At 39.3% G+C, this 24702-nt stretch overlaps 1 protein-coding gene across 2 annotated transcripts in view; it reads left to right on the top strand.

Moving 5' to 3' along the window:
• The window catches only part of SNX25 (sorting nexin 25), an 83374-nt gene that overhangs the window by 32934 nt on the left and 25738 nt on the right, over positions 1 to 24702 (top strand). For both annotated transcript variants that reach the window (XM_032187012.1, XM_032187011.1), the window contains exons 4-8: positions 1215 to 1387; positions 2256 to 2442; positions 7048 to 7118; positions 15359 to 15549; positions 23565 to 23696. In XM_032187012.1, coding sequence (XP_032042903.1) covers positions 1215 to 1387; positions 2256 to 2442; positions 7048 to 7118; positions 15359 to 15549; positions 23565 to 23696 — 754 coding nt within the window. The remainder of the gene's footprint in view (positions 1 to 1214; positions 1388 to 2255; positions 2443 to 7047; positions 7119 to 15358; positions 15550 to 23564; positions 23697 to 24702) is intronic.

The raw sequence follows: 24702 nt of genomic DNA, 5'->3' as shown, positions 1-24702 counted from the left end.
TCCAGCCTCAAGCTGCTGATCAAAGGACTCAACTTAAGACAAGCTCTCCCATCCTTTCTCTGAACGGCTCTGTAATCTCTGCATGCCTCAGGTGCTCGGGTTCAAACAAATGGGAAATCTATGATTTGGTGGAGAGGTGACTGCTAAAATTGGGAGGTACAGGTTTAGTCCCATCTCAGTGAGCAGTGCCTAAAATCCCTGTAAGGGCCTATTACCCCTCTCAGGTGGGCGTGCTGCCCGCAAGGGTATTGCCCCAAAAGTGGGGCTGCACACACCCTGATCCCCTGCAGCTTCCTGCTTTCCATTTACACACTGTATACGCTCCACTGACACCGTTAATGATGTGCTCAGTTCCCATTTGCAGACCTACTGAGGTGACTTGTTTGGCTGTGTCTTTGCTCTTTGGGAGTCACTTCTTCCTTTGTTTGCCAACCTGATAGCACAGTCTCTCTGTGGTGTTTTTTTGTTTTGCTTTTTTTAGTTAATCCTCTTACTTAGTTTCTCACTTACACTGTGGATGGATGTTAATACCAAGTCTGTTACTATCAAGGCATCTTGCACAGAGCAATTTGATGCAGTCTGCAGGTAGCAGGTTGAAAATTGATGTTTTAGGAAATCCAAGTCAAACATGTAAAATAAATCAAATAAAAAGTATTTACTTTTTGCCAGTAACAAAGGAAAGATCGTACCTTCGTTATCTAGCAGCCAGACCTGTTTCTCAAACTGGAAGTGATCCCAAATACTCTGTTCGAGTCTATAATTAGTTTGCTGTACAAGAAAGTATTACTTTTTGAGTTCGTCCTGTCAATTTTTTTTGAGAAACTAAACAAGATTTCATTGTAAGATCAATGAGGGAACAAATTATTTTTATTTTTTAATTCAGAGAAACTCTTATTTCTCTCCAACTGTTGGGCTTTTTCTATTTGATACAGTTTTAAAATACTGTATTTCTATTTTGGTGGGTGAAAACACTGACAGGACAAATTAATTTGGAAATGTGTCTGAATATATTTTTTTTTAAAGCAGAATTTGAAAAAATGCACATGGATTAAAGTGTTTCTTTACTGATTTTTTTTTTTAACCTGATGATGGATTTTGCATGTTTTGGATGTTTTCAGAAATAGTGGCTAGTCATAACACAAGTACTATGTAAGCTCTCTCTCTCTCTCTCTCTCCCTCTCTCTCTTTTCTATTTTTTATTTTCCCTTTCTTAGGCAGGAAGATCCACCGAGACCTTTCTTGCTGCATCCGTGCTTGAGGAGCTCTGATGAAGAAGTAAGATTCCTGCAAAAATGTTCTCAAATTCTGGTGTATTGTCTCCTGCCCTCAAAGGATATCCAGTCTGTCAGCTTGCGCATAGTCCTTGCAGAAATCCTTGCAACAAAAGGTAGAGCAAAGATCAGAGATGATTAACCATTTGCACCTGTACAGTATTAGTAATTACAGACATCTTTCTGTATGTCTTGATACTATGTTTATAAATCCTGAAACTTAATTTACTGTGTTGACCAGTAAGACACTTTGTTTTTAAAAGTAAGCATATACTTACCTGATTGTACTGACTTGATGCCAGGCTGTTTAGCATCTTTCAGGATAAAACCCAACTTTATGCATTCCTTTCTTTTATTTTTGTCACAGGGGAACCCTTCTGCTATCTTTAGTGGCACAGTTTTTATTGATTATATGAATAATTCTGACCTGTTCTGCTTTATTCAGACACACAGAATCCATAGATTTAAGGATTTGATTATAATTGTATCATGATACCAGATTTTTTTTTAGTCATTGATTTATCCAGTATTTTTTTATTGAGGATTTTCTGTTTTGCTTTCTTATCAGATACCCTTTAATCAGATTATAAATACACAAACAATTTTTTATGTAATTGAAGTCAAATTCAGAAGTTATGAAGTCTCAAGTATATTATGCAGTTCAGTTCACTTTTAATTTTCATTTGTAAAGGCTGTAACGTCATAATATCTGAGACACGGAGCAGAAAGAATAAAAAGATTTGAAATTTCCCAAATAGAGCTCAGCTTTGTCAATGTACTTCAATTTGTGCAATAGTACAGTTTTATCAAGAAGAAAGGTATGCGCAGTCTCAAACGTACTATGTAGTCCAGAAGACTGGTTTGAGATTTTTTTAAAAATATTTTTTTGTATTCATTCTTGCCTTTTATCTGCGATATTCTCTCAAAGGACATCAGTTATTCTTCAACATAAGGATTTTGTTTTAAAATATTTTTCCTCTCCAGTACTTAAACCAGTGGTGGAACTGCTGAGTGATCCAGATTATATCAACCAAACGCTACTCAGCCAGCTGGAGTACAGAGAACAGATGAATGAACATCAGAAGAAAGACTACACATATGCTCCTTCTTATGAGGAGTTCATCAAGCTCATTAACAGCAGCTCCGATGTTGAGTTCCTGAAACAACTGAGGTATTTGATGCTGTAGCTTATTTAAAACTAAACATGCTTCTTCTGCCAGCCCATTACTGGGAATTAACTGTGTTTTTTATTTTTAAATTCAAATTTAGTTTTCTTTTTCTTTTGGTGAAGTGGAGACAGTAAAGATGATAAGCCACAGCATTAATTAAATCTGTAATATAGTTGACTTCTCAGTTTGGTGGTAGAACATTTTTTTTTTGAATTCCACTTAGCTGATGGTAGGTGGTATACTGGAGGTCACTGTATTGTTGAAAGGCATACCAGGCATTTTTTTACAGCTTGCCTCAGTGGAGTTAGATAAAATAGTATGTTGCATTTCCACTGCTGTGTGATATCTCCTTCATGAAGTATATCTGGGGACTGTAGAGGTCTGTTGTCTGAACCGTAGTGACACTGGTCATTCAGAGCAGTTTGCTGTGATTCTGTGATGTGGAAAGAAAAGTTTGAGCTCCAGCACACTTTACCACTGACTTAGAGGTTTTCCTGGACTGTGGCAGGGAGGTGTTTCCCAATTGCACCCTTTTTAAACATGTCAGTGAAGTTTGAAGAATTGCTTAAAGACCCAAAGAAAACCTACTCCTACTTAGCACAAATGTGTTTCATTTTACTGTTTCCTAGAACAAACAGTACCTGCTCACTTTCCTGCTAGCTTTCCCTCCCCCTCACAAAAGTCAACAGCTAATTTTCTTCCAACTTCCATCGTGACGTAGGATGCCCACGTGTTTCTTTAGCCCGCTTGCCCAAGTACAAGATGATGTTTATGCTTGCCTTATCTTTATGGGTGAGCTGCTTCTCCTGTGATTTCTGATGCAAGAGGATAAAGAACAAGTGAGTGGAAACAGGCAGCAGGGATGCTATTCTGGCAGAATTTCTGTGTTGACTTGGTTCTGTTGAGCACATCAAAGCTTCAGAGGACTGCTGAACACATTTTCAGAGTGTTGGTCCTAATCTGTTGCCACTAACCAGAACTGATATTTTTCTTCTTCCCTGACTCCCTTCAATTGCTGCCACAATGCTTCGTAAATGGCTGCAGCAGCATCTGAGAGACACAAGCACATCAATTCCATTTGGTGAGCTGAGGGCCATCTGTTGTGACCCAGACCTTTTATTAGACTCAGCTTGGTCAGGCCAAGTGATGGTGTACCAGGATGGACTATGTGGGCTGCATAAATAACTTCTTTCTCTTCTTTCCCTTGATTCTGAAACCACTTGCATTTCTGATACAGGAAAATGCACTTAGGTGATAGTGAAATGATTTTGTTGCTTGGCTACTTATTGCTTATCTGCTGTAAAATTTGCTCTTTACTCTGGGCCAGTGTGCCTTTACTGAGAGCAGAAATTAGTCTCTATTAGACTCTGTCTAAAACCTAATTGACATCATATTTATTAGCATAATCACACTAATGGATCTGCTTGTTTCAAAAGAAACCCAGCTCTTCTGTTGTTGTTGTTCAGGCACATTAATGTTCAATGTGCTCTCTTTTTAGCTGATAGGTCACCTTAAACTGTGCTCCCTAATATGAGGTAGCATATTTGCTTTATGAAAATAGCGTGGTTTTGGCTGCACTTAAGTTTTTGCTTTCTAGTCTGTGGAGTCCAACTGCTATTGTCTTAAGATGTGTTCTTCTACAACCAGTGTAATGTTGATCATTGGATTAATGTTGATTACGTGGAATATTTAAAAAAAGAAAAAAAAGAAATCTGTTCGTTTCAAAGGGAAAAACAGTTTTTGATTTTGGGGCTGTGCTCTTCCTCTGCTGTGTAGAGCCAGTCCCTATAAAATCAGTTAAGGGGAGTGTTCCTCTGCAGGGAGGAGGAGCTCCTGTTCTGTTTGCCCTCCAGCACTATGGGAGCACTTGGAGATGGGTCAACTGCAGGCATCTCTAAGTTAGGTTGTGTACTTCACAAAGCTTTTGTGATGTAACAGTGAAAGTTTGCAGATTGATGTCAAGGAAGCCAAACAGTGGTCTCTATATTGATGAACAAAATAAATTGTATTTTATATGAACAAATTAATATTTTGGCTTGTAATTCACAACAATGAAGCACAGGAAAAATCTATAAAGAAGGAATTAAAGAGAATCACTTAATAACTGAATATTGAAAGGGACCCACAAAGATCTCCAAGTCCAACTCCTGACTCTACACAGGGCAACTTAAGAATTAAATCATGCATTTCAGAGCAACTAAATAAGGTATACTGCATTTAGCATAGAGGAACATGGTTAGATTCTGCTGGAGTAATGGGAATGGGAAGGATGCTTCCAGTTCTCTTCCTTCAATAAATAAATTACTGGCACATTGTACTTAGTATCTAACTGAGAAACCTGTCTATTCTGGGTAATGGTATTCTATTGATCAAAAATTCTCTTTCCTGGTTTTACTTGAAAATCATTTTTCAGCACCTGTTCTAAGCTGGTACATGGCATTTATGAATGTTCAGCCTCTTTCTATTACTCCTAATGTTGCCACATAACATCTTGATAAAGAACAGATTTAAGTAGGAACAATTTTCTGTGTAGGCTTAGCCTTGAGGAAATTTATCCCAAGGCTCTACAGTTGCTGGGAAACTCAATATTTCTTTCAAACATCCCTGCCATGCTTTATCTTTAAAGATGGATTTAATTACTGCCTATTTAGTAAAATAAACATAAAATGTGTTGTTGAATCAAACAGTCTGTGAGCTCAAGCTCCTGGGTGCCCTCTAATATGTGCAGGTGACGTTACAGCACAGGAGTCCCAGCAGGCATCTTTTCAGGCTGATTTCATTAGCAGAGTTTTGCTAATCTCTTGTGATCAGAACCAGGTATTTGTTATTGGTATAGGGAAGAATTCTCAGAAACCTACTAGAATCACGATGAACCTATGAGTGAAGGGTTTTGTGGCCAGGAGATCAGAAAGGAGTGGGAGGCTGTGTGTGGTGGACGTCCTTGTAAACAGGTGTGCCAGCTTTCTGCCTTGCAAATGGCTTGCCCTAAACGGCTATCAACAGTACCAGGATTTTCTGAATCTTATTTTCTCTCCTTGGTTGGAAGCATTGCCTTGAAGAAATACTGCGTTGATTTTCTGCATTGCTTGCATGGATTTTATTTTTGGAACTTATTTAAGTGATACAATAACTATTTATCATTAATTTGGAGACCATTTTGAATTCACAGCTCTTTAATGTCTTTACTGGGCCTCTAAATTTTGGTAGTTTAAGCCCTTATCAGAATTTTTCTCTATCTGTGGTAACATCCCTTCTATTCTTATAAGGAACATTTGGAGAGCTGATGCCTGTTTTCATAAGAAGTCATTTGCTGAGTTTTTTGAGGAGCTGTTTTGTAATTTTTTTCATTCATACCTTTGCTTTTTGAAAATTTGTCTTTGGTTTTTGTATTTTCCAAATGAGTACAAGGGAATGCTGTATGGTTATCTACGAACTTCATTCAAATCCTCCCCTTCTAATGTTTAACTTAATTGTTGTCATGAAGTGAGGCAGAGTTTAATCCTTTTTTTTAATCAAGTTTCCACAAAACGTGTTGTCCCTATTTCTTTCAAGAGAGTTGTATGATGAAATTTCACCTTAATTTCCCCTCCGATTTAAGTTAGCATGGATAAATTGGAAGGCTGCTACAAATGAGGAAGAAAAGCTGAATTCTGCACAAGGGGTATGAAACAAATTCACTTGGCTATCAGAAGAAGACTGGAGATGAGACTTGATGAGTTAACATCACAGAGTAAATAGCAATAAGGAAATAACTAGTAGATAGTTTTCATTCTGCTTTAAATTTCAGCATTATATATTTTATCAGTTATTTATTAGTATAGCAGCCAAAGGTCGCTATATGATTCATGGCAAGAGACCATTATCTCTGGTGTAGCACATCATCTTTTACTCAAGATATGAGGGAAAGAAATGAACAAGACAAAGAACAGAGGGAGGAGATCAGAGTGGGAAGTTAGCAGTAATGTGCACGTGGGCCTGTGACTGGTCGAGTTTGTCATATACTGCTCACTTTTTGAAAGTAAAATTAACCCATGACATTTAAAAACTCCAAAGCTGTTTACTCACCCAGCATCGTGGGGTGAGTGGCAGCTAGATATTCAGAGCAAACCTGCAGGGAGAGAGGGTGGTGGTCTGGCGACCCAAAGTCACATTTGTGCCGTGTGTTCATTGCATGCGTTAGGTGGGACCTTAACAGACAGCTCGTTGGTCTTGAACTGAATCCCCATCCTAGTTTCCTACAGGACATTTAGATTTCCTTCTTGTGTTCAGGAGCATGCCTTCACGTTGTGTTCGCTGAATGGTATTAGCTGTACTGTGGCAGCAGTTAAGAGAAGGGGGCACTATTATTATTAGCTAGAAGTTTTCCATTCAAGACAAGCTTTTTCCCTGCTCTACTCTGTGTGCACTGCTTCTCGACTGCATATGTACTGCGAAATGGCTCAGTTTCCAGATGAGGTGTTTTGTATTTTATGGATTCTTAAGTATGCTGTACTTTGAAGAACACATTGTAAAAATAAATAAATTAATAAAATATTAACAGGATGTTTTTTTTTTTTTTTCTTCTCTCTTCCTCCTGTGCCCTTATCCCCTACTGTTTTTAAAACTAGGTATCAGATTGTAGTGGAAATAGTTCAGGCAACCACAATCAGCAATTTTCCCCAAGTGAAGAAGCAGAAAGGTAAGAATCCATTTTGGTACTGGTCACATCTGTTGTTTTCATTTTGGAAATCTATTTGAACTCCAGAAATACATATGCAATCAGTTTGTGGGGGATTTTGGGACAGATTTGAAGAATGCTATGCTTTTAGTATTTCAGTTCTGTTTCATTTGTCTGATTCTTCTCCACACTCCTGTGGTGTAAGTATTTTTCCCCCACCCCTCCCACCACTACCTTCAGCTAAGCTGATGGATTGAATCGAAAGGTCATATGTGATGCTTTTATTTTCAGAACATTCTGCATCTTGGATTTCTGGCACTGCAGATTCTTATGCTAAGAATCTTTCTTTTTAATACAATTCATTTTCTGAAGTCTGTCTATTCTCCTTTCAAAACACAGAATAAGGAATGATGCAGCATAATTGTCAGTCAGACTTTATTTTGACTCTTCCTTGTATTATGTTTTTGTGTTGTAACACAGAGTGCTCTTAAATCCTTCTGCACTATTTTGGCAACTGCTGCCTTTTGAAATACACAAGCACTTGCATTTTACATTTGTACTTACGTTTAGTTTATATACTCATTTTTGTGATATATTTCTCACAATGTATCGGAACTGTGGTATGTTTTCAACAGATTATATTGATGGCAAAAGTATCAAACCAAATTTTTGCTTGGACAGATAATTTAAGGTATACAAAACCATTATAAAAAGCAATGGTCAATATAAGTTGATTTGCTTGTAAACACATCTAAAAGGTCTTGCTTTTAGTTCTTTATGTCACACTTTTGGAAGTGATTCAGGTGTAATAAAAAATGCTGAAACAGAGAAAATAAGCACCCCTTATTGGTGGGGGGCACACTAATTTTCAGTCTGAAGAGTTTGGTACTTTATTTTGGTGCTTAAATTTCTGAAAGTACAGGGTTTGTCAATGCTGATACATGTTTCTTGTACATCCTAAAATAGAACTAGATATATGTTCCTTTAGGATATATTGCCTTGCCAAACTGAGGTAAAAGTAAACAGTTTTTGCTCAAGCGTACATTACAGAAAGAGAAATACTGATGTTTTTTAGAAGAAAGTTAATTTAATGGAAAGTTGGCTTCATAAAATAATAAAATGAAATGGAAGTTAACTGAGTAGAGTTAACAAAAGCAATCAATCTTGCTAAGCCTATATTTCCATTTGTGCTATCATTAGTCTTTGTTGTGACAAGAATTGATTTAGGGAATATTTTTATGCAGTTTAGGTTCCTACAATTAATTACTGATGCTCTTCTCTGTCTCACTGGAGTTTATCCACTCAACTATCCACTGTTCTAAACTGTGAACAGAAGAGGTTTTTCTGAAGCTACAAGTGCCTGACTCTCCAGGATGGATATGAAAAGGCTAGTGCTATTCATTCTGCCAGAGTAGACCTAGTTTCTTTTATTCTGTGGTGAAGATGGTTCTGCATTTTTATGGCCTCTTGAATTTTCTTTTGGATTTTTTCTTTTTTAAATACAGGTAAAATTTCAGTAGCTGATGCACTGAAGTGTTGTGTTTGGGCATTGACTTTCATTATAGTTTAGTCCTGTGGCAAACTTGTATGTGATTTAAGAGCTCAGCTGATGACAGATGACTGCTGCTGGCTGTTTTAGCTAGCGGGGCTATAGAGGTTAGTCATTTTATTTATTAAACACCTAATAATTATTCAACACTGGATATTAGACTGTGAGATATTAGGAAAAATTTCTCTACTGTGGGGGTGGTTAAACACTGGAACAAGCTTCCTAGTGAGGTGGTTGATGCTCCATGCCTTGTCACTGTTCAGAAGGCATGTGGATGATGCCCTTAATAATATTCTTTAACTTTTGGTTAGCCCTGAAGTGGTCAGGCAGTTGGACTCAATGGTCTTTGAAGGTCCCTTCCAAAAGAACCTTTCTATAAATAGTGTGCCTGAAGAAAGTGGTGATCTGTTTTGTTTGATATATGTTGAACATTATGTTCAGCACTGCCCTACAATACAGTCCTATTATAATTCACACGCATTTAAGGCAGATTTCTCATCTTTCAGTTTCTCCACTAGGGCTTTCATCTACCAAAATTTTTAGTCTCAGTTTCTGTATAGTAAACTGTAAGAGGAACCATCAATCTGTAGCAGGCTAAAATCTAATCCTGAAGGGTTTTTGTGTCTTGTTTTTTCTTGAAGGAGGTAGGAACATTTTTCCTGATGTGATAATGAATCTGAATTTTAGGAAGAAAAGTTTAAGGAAAAAAAAAGCTGTGCTGCCTTCCTTGAAAATAAAAATACACATACAGAGAGCTAACACACCTCTGTGCGGATTACAAAAGATGTTTGAACGCTTCTAGAATACACCACCACAAAAATAATGTCACCATTTTGTATTTGCCTTTCTTAATGCCACATCATACCACTATCCTGCAACAGCTAGGTTTCATGGTGAATAACTAAACAGAAGCTTTATGCAAAATGAAAGTGTTTGCACAGTCCCATTTTCCTTTTTAAAAATCTGTTCCCTCGATACCTGCTGAATATGTGTAAATTGTGTAAGTGTGGGTGGTCAGTGTATGAGCATCTCCCCTTTCCTACTAGTAAATCAGCCTTTCGTGTCATGGACATCTCTTGGCTTTCATTCCATCCTGGTGATAGATAGTCTTACAATCTATTCCCATTTGCTGATGGCAAAATTGTGTTGTGAGAGTGTAGCCTGGGTGTTGACCTCCACTCCACAACAGGCTCTGCCCAGCCTGCTATCCTGTGTCAGAGTGCAAGAGTAGAGCAAGTATAGCATAATATGTACAAAAACATTGCCTTGACTGCCATCAGTTTGAGGCATGGGACTTTCCTGGGGCAGTGCTTTTCATAGGAAAAGGTACAGCAACAACCATGTGAAGCAGGTAGTGTAGCATGAGCAGCCAGTACTCTGCAGCAGTGAGTGCTTAGCTACTATCCAAATAAAGCTGATGCTGTGCAAGTGCATGACTAGCAAGTGTGCCTGAGCAGTAGTGTGTACCCATGATGTTGAGTGAGGAGACATAGTTAAGTCTCTTGAAACCAACCAAAAAAATTTTAGTTTATAAAAAAGATCAGCTGTATATTATTTAAGGGTGAGTAGCCTGAGGGCTGGGTTACAGACTGGTAAAGCTGTTAAAGCCCTCTAATATGAGCAAAAAGTCCTTTAAATACTTCTGAACATCATTGTCTTCTAGTGAAAAATGGCATGTTATAGGGTCTTTTTTCTTTTCAGATTTCTATCTCTTGAATCTTCTGGCATGTGAGCCTAGAAGAGCAAAGGAAAACGTACAAAAGCATCTGATTCATTTTAAGCAGTAAGTTTTGCATTTGACTCCCTGAGAGAGTCAAATGTCTTAAAAGGTTGAGACAAAATAATGTGAGGGGTTATGACTATGATGCCTGTTGTGGATGGATGATATAACTTCTGTGTCCATGAGAATTGCTTTTGGTCATTGCTAAAGCCGAATGATAAGAAACCACGTGTAGCATTAATGTTTGCAGAGGTGTTGACAGTTTATTTTTGGAGTTGTGCAGGCCACTGTAAATAGAAGCTGTTATCTTGCATGCTGGCACTGCACTACCTCCCTCATTTACACTTGCCCAAAACTGCTGAATCTTTTAGCATACAGGCATCTGCTTTATTTCTTCTAACTGACTTTCTACATACCTTCTTCTAAAACTGTCAGGGTCATTCCAGCAGTGACTGGAGGAGGAGGCTTGCTTTTCACTCATCCTTGTTTCTTCCTAGTGATATTTTTGGACTGTGCTCTTTTGTACAATCCGACTGTGCTCTGGTTGGAAGAAAAATAGCTTCTGAAAAACAAAAACTCAACCCTCTCTTCACCTTGTCTTTTGATAAGGATTGATCTCTTGGAAGTACCAAATCAAATTTGAGCTAAATTTTAGGATTTTTTTTTTTTTTTTTAAAAAAAAGCTGCATCTTTAATGTTACGAAATACTACAAATGCTTATCTGAAAATTCTTTTACCGTATTCTAGTAAAGCTGGTTTTTTTTAAGAGGATCAATCTGTAGGCAATTGTGGCATGCGCAGGAGAGGGCTTGAGCTTCTGAAATGTAGACCAGCTCTTAATTTTTCAGAAGAAAAAGTTTCAATAACAATCATGAATTAACTACAAAAATAAGTTGCTGCAGTAGTTTGATGTTTGTTGTAATGTAATTACACTAGTTCTAATGTTCAGCAGACGGATCTTTGTTTCTTCTCTCACTGATGCTGTATTACAGGATCCTACAGGGACCCCTTTTCACTAGATGCTTTTTAAAACAGTAGCAATAACAACACAAAAACAGAAACCAGACAAAACCTCTTAAAGTCATGTACTTGTCTTAGGCCAAAACCGAGCAAACATCACACCAGACTGTTGCCAACACTGAGTGGAGTTATTTGACTTACCCTCTACTTTTCTTTGCCCTCCACTTTTTATGTGACAGCATGAGCAGCAACCATCCTTGGATGACGGGATAGAACTGTTTTTTAGGCACCGCACTGTAATTGACCACAGGACATTCCTGTTGAGAAAATTGTTCCTTTTCAAGCAGGGGTTGTGAGACAGATTGAATAAGCGGCCATTCCTGTAGGAAGAAGTCTGCTGTGTTATAGTAGATTTCTCCTGCTGAGCATTCCCACTATACATCTAGATATTTGCTTCTGTAAGTGGAGCTGAAGACCTGTACAGAAACAGAGCTGTCTGGGGGTAGACTTTTTGTGAACTGTAGCTCTGAAAGATCAGCTGTAGAAAGAGACTTTTCTTTTAGAAACAGATTCCAAACTAACTTTGTTGAGTGGGTTGTGATGTGTGGGTTTTGTCAAGGTGATGATTTAGAATGAAGTAAAATGGATACTTCCACATTCCAGTTCATTACAGGTGCCATCCAACTTAATTATGACAAACCTAGATGACTTCCCACCACCCCCATCCTCCACACAAGAATAAACATGCATACACAATTATTTTTGCATAGCGTGTTGGCAGTGTTGAAAGAGCTGCAGTTGTGCTTGCATGTACATGTGGAGCAAATCCTCTACTCAGCACTGGTGAGGCTGCACCTAGAGTACCTTTGTCCAGTTCTGGGCCCCCACGTACAGGAGAGACCTAAACTTACTGGAAGGAGTCTGAACCTTGGACCGTTTGTATTTTTAATATTTTCCAGTGTCAGCTGAATTATACAGGGAGGAAGAATGTGAACCTTGCTTCTTGTTCTTTGCAGGTTGTGCTTCTGAAAGGAAGGCCGTCAGTGAAATACTGAAAAATGGCCTATCCAAAAGCTGTAAAGTGTGGTTAAAAAAAATATGTGTTCAAAGGATGCATTTCCTATCTTTACACAGTGATGGAACAGTGTCTGTCTTAGTAGTATGTAGCTGTTCCTCTTTCCTTTGTTGGTGTTTACTGAAGGGTATGCAAGTAAATGCAAGCCTCTTCTGTAACATTCCGGTTTTATTTGGCTTATGCAATGGTACGTGAATGTAGAGAACAGCTTATATACTGATTCTCAGAAATGGCAAAAAGGGTCTTATTTGTACTTCAGTACTTTGGTGATGGGGTCAGGAAAGAATACATTAAAAATAAAGTTGGCTTTATAGCTTAAAATGCATTTTGGTAGGGCTTAATATGAAAAAAACAAAAACAAAACAAAACACAACAGTTTAGATATGAAAATCGGAGAATTTTCAAAAACCTTGAAATACCAAAAGATGAGCAATGATGTTCCTGGCCTTCCCCAGCTTACACGAAACTGTGCCTTCTGATTTCTGCTAGCTTATTTTCCTGCTGTGGAACAGGGAAGTCATGTTCAGTGTTTATTGTGCATCCAGCCCGTCTCTCTTGTTCTGCAGCATGTTAGCACAGTATTGGCAGGAATGCTACTCATGAGCCTCCTGGTTTTTATTTGCGAAGGGACTTCACTGCCAGGCTCTTGTGGTGACCAGGCAGTCCCCTTTGTTCCTGGCGCAGGAACAGGCTGGCAGAGCGATCTTCATCTCTCTGCCCCACGTGTTTCTGACGTGGAGTGGCTCTTTATGGGTGTAAAGATGTTTTTCAAGGATCTTTGCGAAGAAAGTAATTAATCACAGGAAGCAGTTGGGGCGTAGGGCCTGTTAATCTTTCCTGGACACCTTCTGCAATCACAGGATGATAAGACTTAAAGTGAAGTAGACACGATGACTTCTGCATGTTTTATTATTTATTTATTTGTTTATTTACAACTCCGAACCTTTGGAAAGTGTGGGTTTTCAAGCCCCAGCAATCAGTCAGCTCTGCGGAGTAATAGCTATGGCTGCAGAGGAATAAGGGAGCAAGATGTATTAGCCCAGCTCAGACAGAGGAGATGAGTGTGTGGGTGTATGTACCGTATCGGCATCATAGCTGCAAGGAGAGGTGAGACAGATCTGGGCAAAGTGTTTTGGTGTCAGATCTACACTTGTCTGTATGAATGTATTTTGAACCCAAAGTATTTAACCTATTCTGAGAAGTGTGAACTTACGGAAACCACCTTGGAGTCAGGTACAGGAGGGGAAGTGTTTGATCTTCATCTTCTACTCTAAACTGCTGTTCACGTATTTGTATTAATCTTCAATATTTTACATTGAGGGGGAGAGCTGTTTTGTACTTACAGTCTTTCCCTGCCTTTTGTTTCCCTGCCTTTCCTTTTCTCTCAGTAATACTGGTACCTCTGGTCAGGGAACTGAAACACTAAATTAAATGCTCTATTGACTTCCCTGTGGAGATAACATGCCAGGAAAACAGATGGCTTATTTTTTTTCACGGTAAACTCATTTTATCTTTTGCTTCAGTGAATATTATCTCTGTAGTTCACTATTACATGGCAGCTCAGATGCAAATGATACTTATCCAATAAAACACTAACAGTCCTTGAATCAGGAAGCTTCCATACCAACATACACGAATACATGCAGCGAATAAAGTAAGATTAAAAATACATTAAAAGGTTTTGGGAGGATATCTGTGTTCATATTACATTCAGGAAGCTCCATATACCTTGAGTTGTCCTTCAGTATATGAGTGAAAAAATTTGAGTCACATGCAGTATTTATATATGGCTTCAAGGGGAAAATAAAAGGTTGCAAAGAATCTTGAAAGATACCTCAGTGTATTAGAAATGTATTGCAAATACCTGTTTGAAGTCATACCAAAGAGATTTCCTTTTGCTATGTATGCATTCACAAACCTAGCTGCACAGTTGTTCTTTTCCAGCAAGTGTCCTGGAAATGGAATGCTGTTTTCATCCCCATTGTTTTACTGGTGCTTGGTGTTTTAAAACGTAGAATAGATCTCTATCATTTATCTCTGAGCAGTCAATTAATCCTGCACTGAGTACAAGCCAGGTACTTTGCTACAGAGCTCTAGTTGCAGTCTGCAAAAGTGGGATTTTTTTCATTGAACAAAAGTATAATAAAATTAGTGTAGAAACATGAATCAATTTCACCCTGCAGATACAAAACAGGCATGATTTCAACATACTAGGATTTTATCTGCTTTATCTACTCCTTTATTTTTTTTTAAGGCCCTATTGAATAACTAACGAAGCTGGAATGTAGAGTATACAATCATCATACCTTTTATTACCAAGTCTTATTCAGCTGTCTGTCTTTCTCATGTACTTTACTACTTCACATTATTGTTCAGTCTTGCTGTGGCGTGGTACGATTTTTCTTAGCCATCTCACTATTTTGATTGGGCTTCAGTAGATGTTACCTGAGGGAGAGTTTGGTTGTTGTACTGTTCGCATCAAGCTCAAGAAATTCAGATTTACAAATCAGGTGCATGGGAATATGAAATGCTGGGCTGGAGCAAACTGAGTCCAGTCTCTAATGACTCTAAGTAGTCAATGTTATGTTCATTCAGTGAGGTACGTAAACTATCAGCTCCACTATGGCTGCAGGTAACATCCTAATGCAGTTACAACCTGTAGTAACTTTTAGATCTGTGTCTTGTAACAAGCTATGGCAAGACAGCTGGAGGGGAATCAGCATTCAATGGACATTTGAATATGGATTTTTTCCTGAACTGTTTTATATAAGCGCTTGAGGTATCACAGGAGAATATTTCAAAATCATCATCGTTTCAAACACAGACTTTACAACATCTGTACTCACGTGCACAGTTGATTCCTGAATGACAAATGCAGTGATCAGGCAGGTCGCAGAGGCGTTGGTAAGAAGATGTTTTTGTTACAAAAGATGGTCTTTGGTTTGCTGTATTCTCAGATTCAAAAGGAAAAGAAACTGCAGCAATGAAAGCTGACCTGCTGAGAGCTCGCAACATGAAGAGGTATATTAATCAGCTGACAGTGGCAAAGAAGCAATGTGAGAAGAGAATAAGGCTCCTGGGAGGGCCTGCTTATGATCAACAGGAAGATGGCGTTTCTGATGAAGGTGGTGCCCCTCAGAGTCAGAAGGTATGAACTGAATAACATTTATGTTGTCTGAAGGTCATTGTAAACATGTTAGTTTGTATTAACCCCACTGTCATTAACCTCCTTTCCCCCTGGAGCCAAGTGTAAATTAATTGCTGCATATTTTATTTATCTTGGGAAATAAACACTGTAGTGCCTGGGAAGACTACTGATGGTTCAGGGTGGAATATTGCTAAATGTGGAACTTCACAAAGGATTGGGTGGCTTATAAGCGTGTGTAATTTTGCAGGCATATTGCACACAGGGAGTTGATAAGGTCAGGGTAGCAACTTTCTTTCTAAAAAGATTGCCAACATATGTGCAATGTTTCTTTGCCTCCTTGTATTTACTGTAGGAAATACCTGTAGGTTTTGTAATACTGAGTTACTCAAAAGCAAACACTTACTTCTGGAAGGCAACTGGCAAAATTAAGGGCAGTCACTGCAGAACAGCTCTGTTAGAGCTGTTGACTGAATGCTGATTCTCCACATCACTCTACTCTGGGATTGAAAAAAACATAACTGCTGTTGTATTAGTCAGCAGCTACAAAAATAAAATCATGGCTAATTGTCCGTGCTAAACTTTGTTTAGTTGCTTCCTTGTGTAATTTACTCTGTCCCCTTTGGGCAAAGCACAGCAATTTGTGTATTCCAATTAGAAGATTTTATCTTTTTTGTATAGGTAGAAAAAAAAAGTTATTTCTTTATGTAGGGATCTTTCAGTTTTGTTACATCCTTATAATAATTGTAACTTAGTGGCACACATCTCTGTACTTTTTCTTGTGTTTCTCAATATTTATGTTCTTTTTGTTGTGTGACCTGAAAGAGAGCTGTTTCCCTGCTCCCTCCCCCTTTCATTTGTCCTTAAAGCATGACCTCAGATGGCATGCCATACATTGTGCCAAGGCAGCCTGGATCTGTTTCCTCAAGTTGAATGTAGCCAGTAGTGCCAATGAGAAAAGGACAAAGAGAAGCATGTGGCAGAACTGCATGGGCTGCTTATGCTACCGTGTAGACACCTTTCAGTGCCTGCTGAGATGTTACGTACCTTCCAGGGTAGATATATGGTGACAAACGATTGTTCAGGGTTGGGTAATAAAGCTGCATTGAGTAGGGGCGTTCACTGGTGGAAATTATGGGATCTGGATCTAGTGCTGCTCTAAGGTTTGGATGTGTTTCTATAAAGAAACCCTAGAACCTCCCAAAGTAGTAAATAGGGAATTTGCTTCTTTATTCTTTTATTCCCAACTCTGTGGGATGAGGAAAGAGGCTCAAGGTGGCTGGTTGAGAGACAGAGGCCACAATGGTCTTCTCTGAGCACAGAGGAAAGCCCAGGGCTTGGCTGTGGAAGGGAGGCTTTCTCCACTGTCATTTCTTCCAATCCACTGCCTGTTTTCCAGCAGCTGCTGTCTGAGCTCTTCAAGGCTGCCAGTGATACTTTTGATGCTGACCCCTTCTACGTGGGCAGTATTGATCAAATACTTGGGCTTTTCACAGCAAAAAGGGTTTAGGAGATAAGCTAATGTGGATATGCTGCTGCTGGAGGACAATCACTGCTCTTTGGAGTCTGGGTGTGCCAGCTTGCTGTTAGGCCAGTGCTTAACCTGCAGAGTAGCCAGCTTGTGCAGCAGAAACTGCAAGTTTGCCTTTTTTTAACGTATATGAAATAGGTCAGAAACAGGCATTTACTGATAGTGGGTTTGGATTATTATTTTATCGAAGTGTTGTACAGAAGTTTGAATGCATTAGTAACTTTGGGGAATTTTTGGTACTAATTGAGCAAAGGACAAATGGACTAGTGGCCTAACCGTGTGTTTTGGTTGCATTTCTGCATCCTATGGAAAGCTTCCCCTTGTGGTTGCAGGGCAGTAATAGCATTGCTGGTAAGTCTTTAATGTGTGTTCTCATTGTGGTCTTAAATTTGGAGATGGATTATTTGGAGCTGTCAGCGTTCTCCAGTTACAGATTAAAGAAACAAAAAAGATGTGATTTGAAATATTTTTTTAATTCCTTTTACAGCAAAAGGTAATTGAAAAACAGTGTTGGTTTTCTCTTCGATAAGTATGTAAAAGTCTTGGGATTGCATAGATTTTGCGTGTTTCAATTAGCTCGTTATCCTTAATGTGTAAATTATAACCAAATGTTAACAAAATAAACAAACAAACAAACAAAAACCACAAACAAACCCAGCTACCATCTGAATCTGATTTCCATCATTAGCTCTGATACTGATTTATACTCTGCCCTGGGTGTCAGATTTGCTTCCAGAAAAAAATGCAGTTTTAATTAGTGTAAAATATAAATCATCTCTTCTAATCTGCTCCTGGTCAGTGCAGTTTTAGTTCTTTTTCTTGGAAATAGTACCTGCACAGTACTGCAGTAAGTTAATTGAGTTCTTCTTGTCTGTGTTCATTTAGCAAATGATTTGTTTGGTCTGTTGTGTTCTGTACAACATCCAAATCACAGCATCTGTGATGCTCAATGTGTGGAGCTGCAGTATCTCCTTAGTGTAGCCATTCTGTGAACCATCAGTGGTAAAAGGAGCTCTGAGCGATCTGATCCTTGACTAGCTGTGAAATAGCGAGGAAAATTCCACCCAGAAACCATCTGAAAGCTTTCTGAGGCAGAGGCAGTCTGTGTTCCTAACTCTGCCGTCAAGGACTAGGCTGAAACTCCTGCAGAAGAGCCTGCTGCCACCACAGTCCTTGGACAAATGCCGACTTAACTGGTGATTGATCAGATTTTCACTGCGATGTGAAGCAGAATTCCCCTGATCCGACTCTGTGGAGCAGTTATCAGCTGCTAGAGTTACTCATTATATGCAAATGTGGTTGTAGTGAATGGGAACGCGGTCTGTTGCACAGGAATATGGTACGCTGCATCTGTGCCATAACTGGTGCATAAATGAGCCCTTCCAAATTAAATAGTTGGTTTATGTTCATCTCCAGAGAGGTGTAGTGACTGTCCACCCAGTGAAAGACTTGAGGGAGCTGCCAAGACCAAGTCTCTGTACTTTAGAGGTCCAGGAACAAAATTGTTCTGTTTGCTTTGTTGGGGATGCTGGTCAAAACACCTGCTGGAAAATACATTTCTAACCCCTTCCAAGTACTTGGCAAAGCCTTTCACCAGCTGTGGCATGTTAGTTGCTTTGCTGCTGGAGCAGGGAATGGATGTGGCTGCTGTAAAGCTGCTGTTTTTCCACCAACGCAGAAACTGCTCTTGAGTTAAAAGGTCTCAAAGGGTTGCTGCTGAGGCTGGTAATTCTAAGATTGTATCTGCTAACTGGCTATTAGATTTGAGGGTGCACACATGCCCTAATGCACATGCGTGTGCCAACATAGCTTAATGCTTCGTACTCTAATCCAGGATGATACTGAGTCATAAATCAGTCACTGAGGATAGCAAAGTAGCACGGGATCTTGGTCTTTAAATCAGAGAAGGAAGACTATCCCGTAGAATCCTTCCTGGATTGTATGCATCTTAGGATGTCTTACAGCTTCAAACCTGAACAAGTCTTTTGTCTTTGCTGTCACTGACCTCTTAATAAGGTTTATAGTCCAACATTTGTAATCTATTTGGTAATTGCAGAGTAATTTAGCTTTAAAACAAGCAAAAGCCTAAGAAGAATTTGTGAGGTTTCATTTCTGCGGGAAAAAGATGTATAAATACTCTTCTCTGCATTTTTTACATTTTGTTAAAATAGTTTGCAAGGTAACTATGCAGAAGATTGAGTTAGAGCACTGTTAGGTGCCAGCACTTTCAGTACCATGGGGTGCCTGTGCAGTGAGCCCTGGGGTAGGGAAGGGATGGCTGCATTTACCTTGCTCCCTGCCCAGCACTTACTCACAGATGCTTTTAAGAAGCGTTGTTTGCTAACTGTCCTCCTTGCTGGCAGCCTCTGTGGGGATACCAAGGTCCTACCAAGGCAGGCAAAGAGACCACGGTGACCTCTCACTCAAAAAGCGATGGCGTGTGCCATCACTTTAAGCCTCCTTTAAGGTAATTGTAGAGTGAAGTATAGAGTACAATGATGTACAGCAAAAACAGCTAAACCACAGACTAGTCTGAATTGCCATCTCTACGTTCCTCTTTTTCACAGACTGACATTCTCTGTTATTACAGTAAGCCTGGTTTCAGCAAATCTGTCTCTGTGTTGTTCAGGGAGGATGTTCAAGGAGTGAACTCTGAAGGACAGATGTTTGTTTTATTCATGTACCTGAAGAGCTCTTAAGCTCAGAGCAAGCCAAGTCCAGATGGTATTGGTATGGTGAAGGATGCAGAGGAGGAATGGCACGTGACTACCACTGAAGAACTTTGAAGATGAAAATGAGCTTTTCAACTGAGACCAACAGAATTTATTTAAACGCTGCTCAAAATTTGGAGGAGCTGTTTCAGCCAAAAATAGCTGGCTACAGTTTTTAAAGAGCCTTCTTTTGCTTGGCTTATTAAAAAAAATGACTTGTATCAGTACTTGGGCACGTGAATGTGCAGCTTGACTTCAGCAAACAATTTTTCTTAAATTTGAATCAGTGGTTTGGGTCTCAGATGTTAAGCTTAGGAAAATGCATGGCTTTTCCAGAGAGTTATGTTGATACATGGCCTGAATTGCATTACTAGCTATTGGAAGACCCACGTTAGAGAAATTATTTATATCTTAATCTCTCTTGGAATTTATCTTGTTCAGGACCAAAATGTCTTAGCTGTGAAATGTAAAGTCACAAGAAGCTAAGATTCATTAGCCCCAGTGTTCAGGGACCTGCTTTTCTTTACAAAGAAAGAGATGGTTGGTGGTTATGAGACGTGAAAAATATTCATTTTGTTCAATATGGGAAGATCTGTTCACTTTGCTGGCGAGATGCGTTGTTTTCAGGAGTTTTCATCAAAGAAAGAAAAGGCCTGGACTCACAAGAAAAGTATAGGAGAAGAAAGTAAAGTAAGTTCACCCTCAGTAAGTTTGCAGATGACACCAAGTTAGGTGCGTGTGTCGATCTGCTCGAGGGTAGGAAAGCTCTGCAGGAGGATCTGGATAGGCTGCACCGATGGGCTGAGGTCAACTGCATGAAGTTCAACAAGGCCAAGTGCTGGGTCCTGCACCTGGGGTGCAATAACCCCAAGCAGAGCTACAGGCTGGGAGATGAGTGGTTGGAGAGCTGCCAGGCAGAGAAGGACCTGGGAGTGATGGTGGATAGTCGGCTGAATATGAGCCAGCAGTGTGCTCAGGTGGCCAAGAAGGCCAACAGCATCCTGGCTTGTATCAGGAACAGTGTGACCAGCAGGGCGAGGGAGGCGATCGTCCCCCTGTACTCAGCTCTGGTGAGGCCGCACCTCGAGTACTGTGTTCAGTTTTGGGCCCCTCACTACAAGAAGGACATCGAGGTGCTTGAGCGGGTCCAGAGAAGGGCGACGAAGCTGGTGAGGGGCCTGGAGAACAAGTCCTACGAGGAGCGGCTGAGGGAGCTGGGCTTGTTCAGCCTGGAGAAGAGGAGGCTCAGGGGCGACCTTATCGCTCTCTATAGGTACCTCAAGGGAGGCTGTAGCGAGGTGGGGGTTGGTCTGTTCTCCCACTGCCTGGTGACAGGACGAGGGGGAATGGGCTTAAGTTGAGCCAGGGGAGTTTTAGGTTAGATGTTAGGAAGAACTTCTTTACTGAAAGGGTTGTGAGGCATTGGAACAGGCTGCCCAGGGAAGTGGTGGAGTCACCATCCCTGGAGGTCTTTAAAAGACGTTTAGATGTAGAGCTTAGGGATATGGTTTAGTGGGGACTGTTAGCGTTAGGTCAGAGGTTGGACTCAATGATCTTGAGGTCTCTTTCAACCTAGAAATTCTGTGATTCTGTGAAAGGGATAATGGTTTCTTAATCTAAAGTTTTATTGGCTACAGCATTTGTTTGGGCATGGGAAATCTGGGTTTCATTTCCTTTTCTGCTCATCTTAAACCCTCTTTGTTTTCATCTTAGGAAGAGGAGTCCAATGCAGCGTATCAGAGCCTGTACTTTTTCCTGTCTGTATCTCTGATAGATGCTTCTCAATTTCTGTCATCACTCTGTTGAATGGAGCTGGCCACCTAACACCCTAGCTGCCAGGGTAACAAAATGTAATTGAGATACACCTCGAAGCTGTATGGCCTGTGGTGTGGAAACTGCTGGTGCTGCTGTTTGTTTGAATCAAGCAAAAAATAGATTGGCCCTCTTTCAGCTTGGCTCCTCTGCCTCATGGGAATGTTGGATGTTGCAGTTTTGGCAATTTAATTTCATGAATGACTTTAAATGTCACCTCAGACCTTTGCAATGTAGTCATACCTTTTGGAAAGAAAATGTTGAACCATATCTGGTAGCAGGGTAGATGTGTTTATCTTGTAAATTCTTCATACTCACTTTTTTTTTTCTTTAATATTGTTTTTAAGAAACAACACTTCTCTAAGTGTAGAAGGTCTGTGCAGTTGAATTTAGTCCATGTGTTTCTGGGATGCATAGTGCTCTGTGGGTACATCAGTTGAGGAGATTTTCCCTGTAAGAAATGGGAAGCTTGAGAGGTAAAGGCAAGGAGTTAGACCTTGCTTTATGTTTGGAGGCAGGGGGATTAAAATAATTCCTGACTGTAGTAGGCAAAGCAATTGCAAGGACTCCTTCATTGTCCTCTGAATGTATGTGTTATGTCAAGGAGCAATGCTGTGCCTTAACACAAGTTCTTTGCAGAAGTTGAGAAAAGACATTATCATCTCATTTATTAGACTGGATCAGATGCTGAGTCTCAGTGCACCAGGATGCTGTGCTGAAATAAAAAGCATAACTTCCAAGTTGACACTTTTTTTTTTTTTTAACCCTGGAAGCAAAATACTCTAAATCTACATTGTGGTTGATCTAAAGTGTTACCTTATGCAATGTGAACATTCAGGTAGATAAAAAATATTCTCCTGACAACATAGGAAAAAAATAATAATTAGACATAGGGGATGGACATTTGAGAAGTCTTTTTTATTTTAGAATAAAATGTAAAATAATTGCTGGTATAAAGTACAGATGGCATGTACATCGGGGATGGTAAGTACTGGTAAGAGTAATATGAAGGAATTACTCAGAGTAGTTTGAATCTGTTGGAAACATGAATTATTTATTTTATAAATATTAACTTGTATGAATTCTAATGAAAGATTGAACAAAGCCTTTGGGCTCGGAAAAAAGAACATAGTTTTATCTGAAAAAGGTTCGTGTTGCAGGGGATGTGTGATGCAGAAGCTGACCAGTTGAATGTGATGCCAAGAAATGAGATGAGCTGCTTGGGTTGTGCTGTGTTTGTTACATATTTTACGTTGTATATTTTAATGTGACTTCAAAATAATGTTGATGAACACAAATGTTTTAGGAATACAGTGAGAAACTGGGGTCTGTGGTAAATATATCTGCATGTTTGAAATGAGTGTTCAAAATTTAAAAGAACATCTTGGAAGAAATGTTTTTGAGAAGACATTAATTTGAGATTTAGTGTCTGTGAGTAATTGAAGTATTGTTCATATAATGATGTGAGGAAAAGGCATTTTGGGATTATTCTGGGCCTTCTGAAGACAGACTTGCCTAAGAATGTCACTTTGAAACCGAATTGTTGCATGTACAAACCTCCCATTGGGTTGATAGGTGTTGCTTTTAGGCATGAAAACTGGGGAGTTGACTTCACGTTTGGGAAGAAAGCTCATTGTTCTTCCTTAAAATTAAGGGGTGGTGGCTTACATTGGCCTTTCTCCAAATCCACAGAATTGGTATTTTGACTTGTAAGCAGCAAAGAAAGAATGTAAATCTTTCAGAGCAGATGAGCAAACCACTTCAGTTGTCTTTTTCTGGTTTGTTTTCTGTGTGTATACAGCTAAAACCTGTGGGCAGGTAGGGGGAAGACTTCAAGTTCTTGGGAAGTTCACCTCAGAAACTTAGTTTTGTTGCCTGAGTAGTGTGCATCAATGATGAAGAGCTGCTGTTGAGTGCCAGTCGGTTATTTTCCTAAGTTTTACACTTGTTTTTCTTTTCTTCAGATTCTTCAGTTTGAAGAAATTTTGGCCAATCCTTCATACCGAGAGCACTTTCGAGTCTATATGGAAAGGATGGACAAGATGGCTTTGATTGGTCTTTGGGAGTCTGTGGAGTGCCTGAAGAGTGCTAACAAGGTGGGAAAATTTGCAAGTCCACGTGTCCTGGACATTAGCTTCTTGTTTGTAAAATGGCAGTACCATGGGGTGGGTACTGAGCAATTTAGGTAGCTTTGATTTGTTAGTTTTTTTTAAGCTTCTTAATGTTTGGAGATAATATGGCAATTAAAAATTCTCCCAGCCCAATTTTGATACAAATAGCTAAGTTACTCCAGTAATGCCACTCTGCTGTTAAAGGGAAGAAAAAAATACTACCTTGTAATTTGTGCTCAAATAAAGAAGGAATGAGAACCCTGAAACAGGGATAGGAAATATCATTGCAAGAATTATCCAGGAGCAATGGTGCAGAGCAAGTATGTAGAGGACTTGCTATTTGTTAGCACTGGGAAGGTTTTTTTTTTTTTGAAAACTTCCAGGATTCACACTAAAGTGAAATGTGAATTTCACTATTAAGTATGTTTTTTTTTTTTTTTTTTTTAATTCACTGTCATTTCATTACACTCCTATTTAAAAACATTCTAGTCAGCTGGAAAACACAAATAACATCCTGTAACCAAAGCAGCAAATTGTAGAGCATGAGTAGTGAACCGTTAATAGGATCTGTGGAAATGACTAACAACCAACTCAGAAAGTGTTCATAAAATGGCTTTGTTAGGCACCGTGAAGAGAGTTGTATAAATTAGTTTTGATTTGCAAACTGCTTGTGATTAGAAAAGATGCTATAAAGCATTTTATGACCTTTCAGCTATGAATCCTCTGCTCATTTTCAGATGAATATTTATAGTGTCTTTATTCAAGATTTCCCATTGCTTTAGAAAGTCTCCAACATACCTTAATTACATTGCACTGTGGAACTTAAGGATTGTCCTCTGCTGCAGAAGCAGCTTTGATTTTAAAAATAAATAAATAAAAGGCGAGCAAGCATATTCTGCTATACTAAGGGAGTGGCTAAAACTTCTTTAATTTGGGTCAGTTTAGAGATGCTAATGTAGAGAGATGATCATAGGCTGTGCTGCATTACTTC

This window comes from Aythya fuligula, chromosome 4 (genome assembly GCF_009819795.1).
Source record: "Aythya fuligula isolate bAytFul2 chromosome 4, bAytFul2.pri, whole genome shotgun sequence".
NCBI lineage: Eukaryota > Metazoa > Chordata > Aves > Anseriformes > Anatidae > Aythya > Aythya fuligula.
Note: the sequence above shows the minus strand (reverse complement) of the source record. Positions and strands in the feature narration are given on the sequence as shown.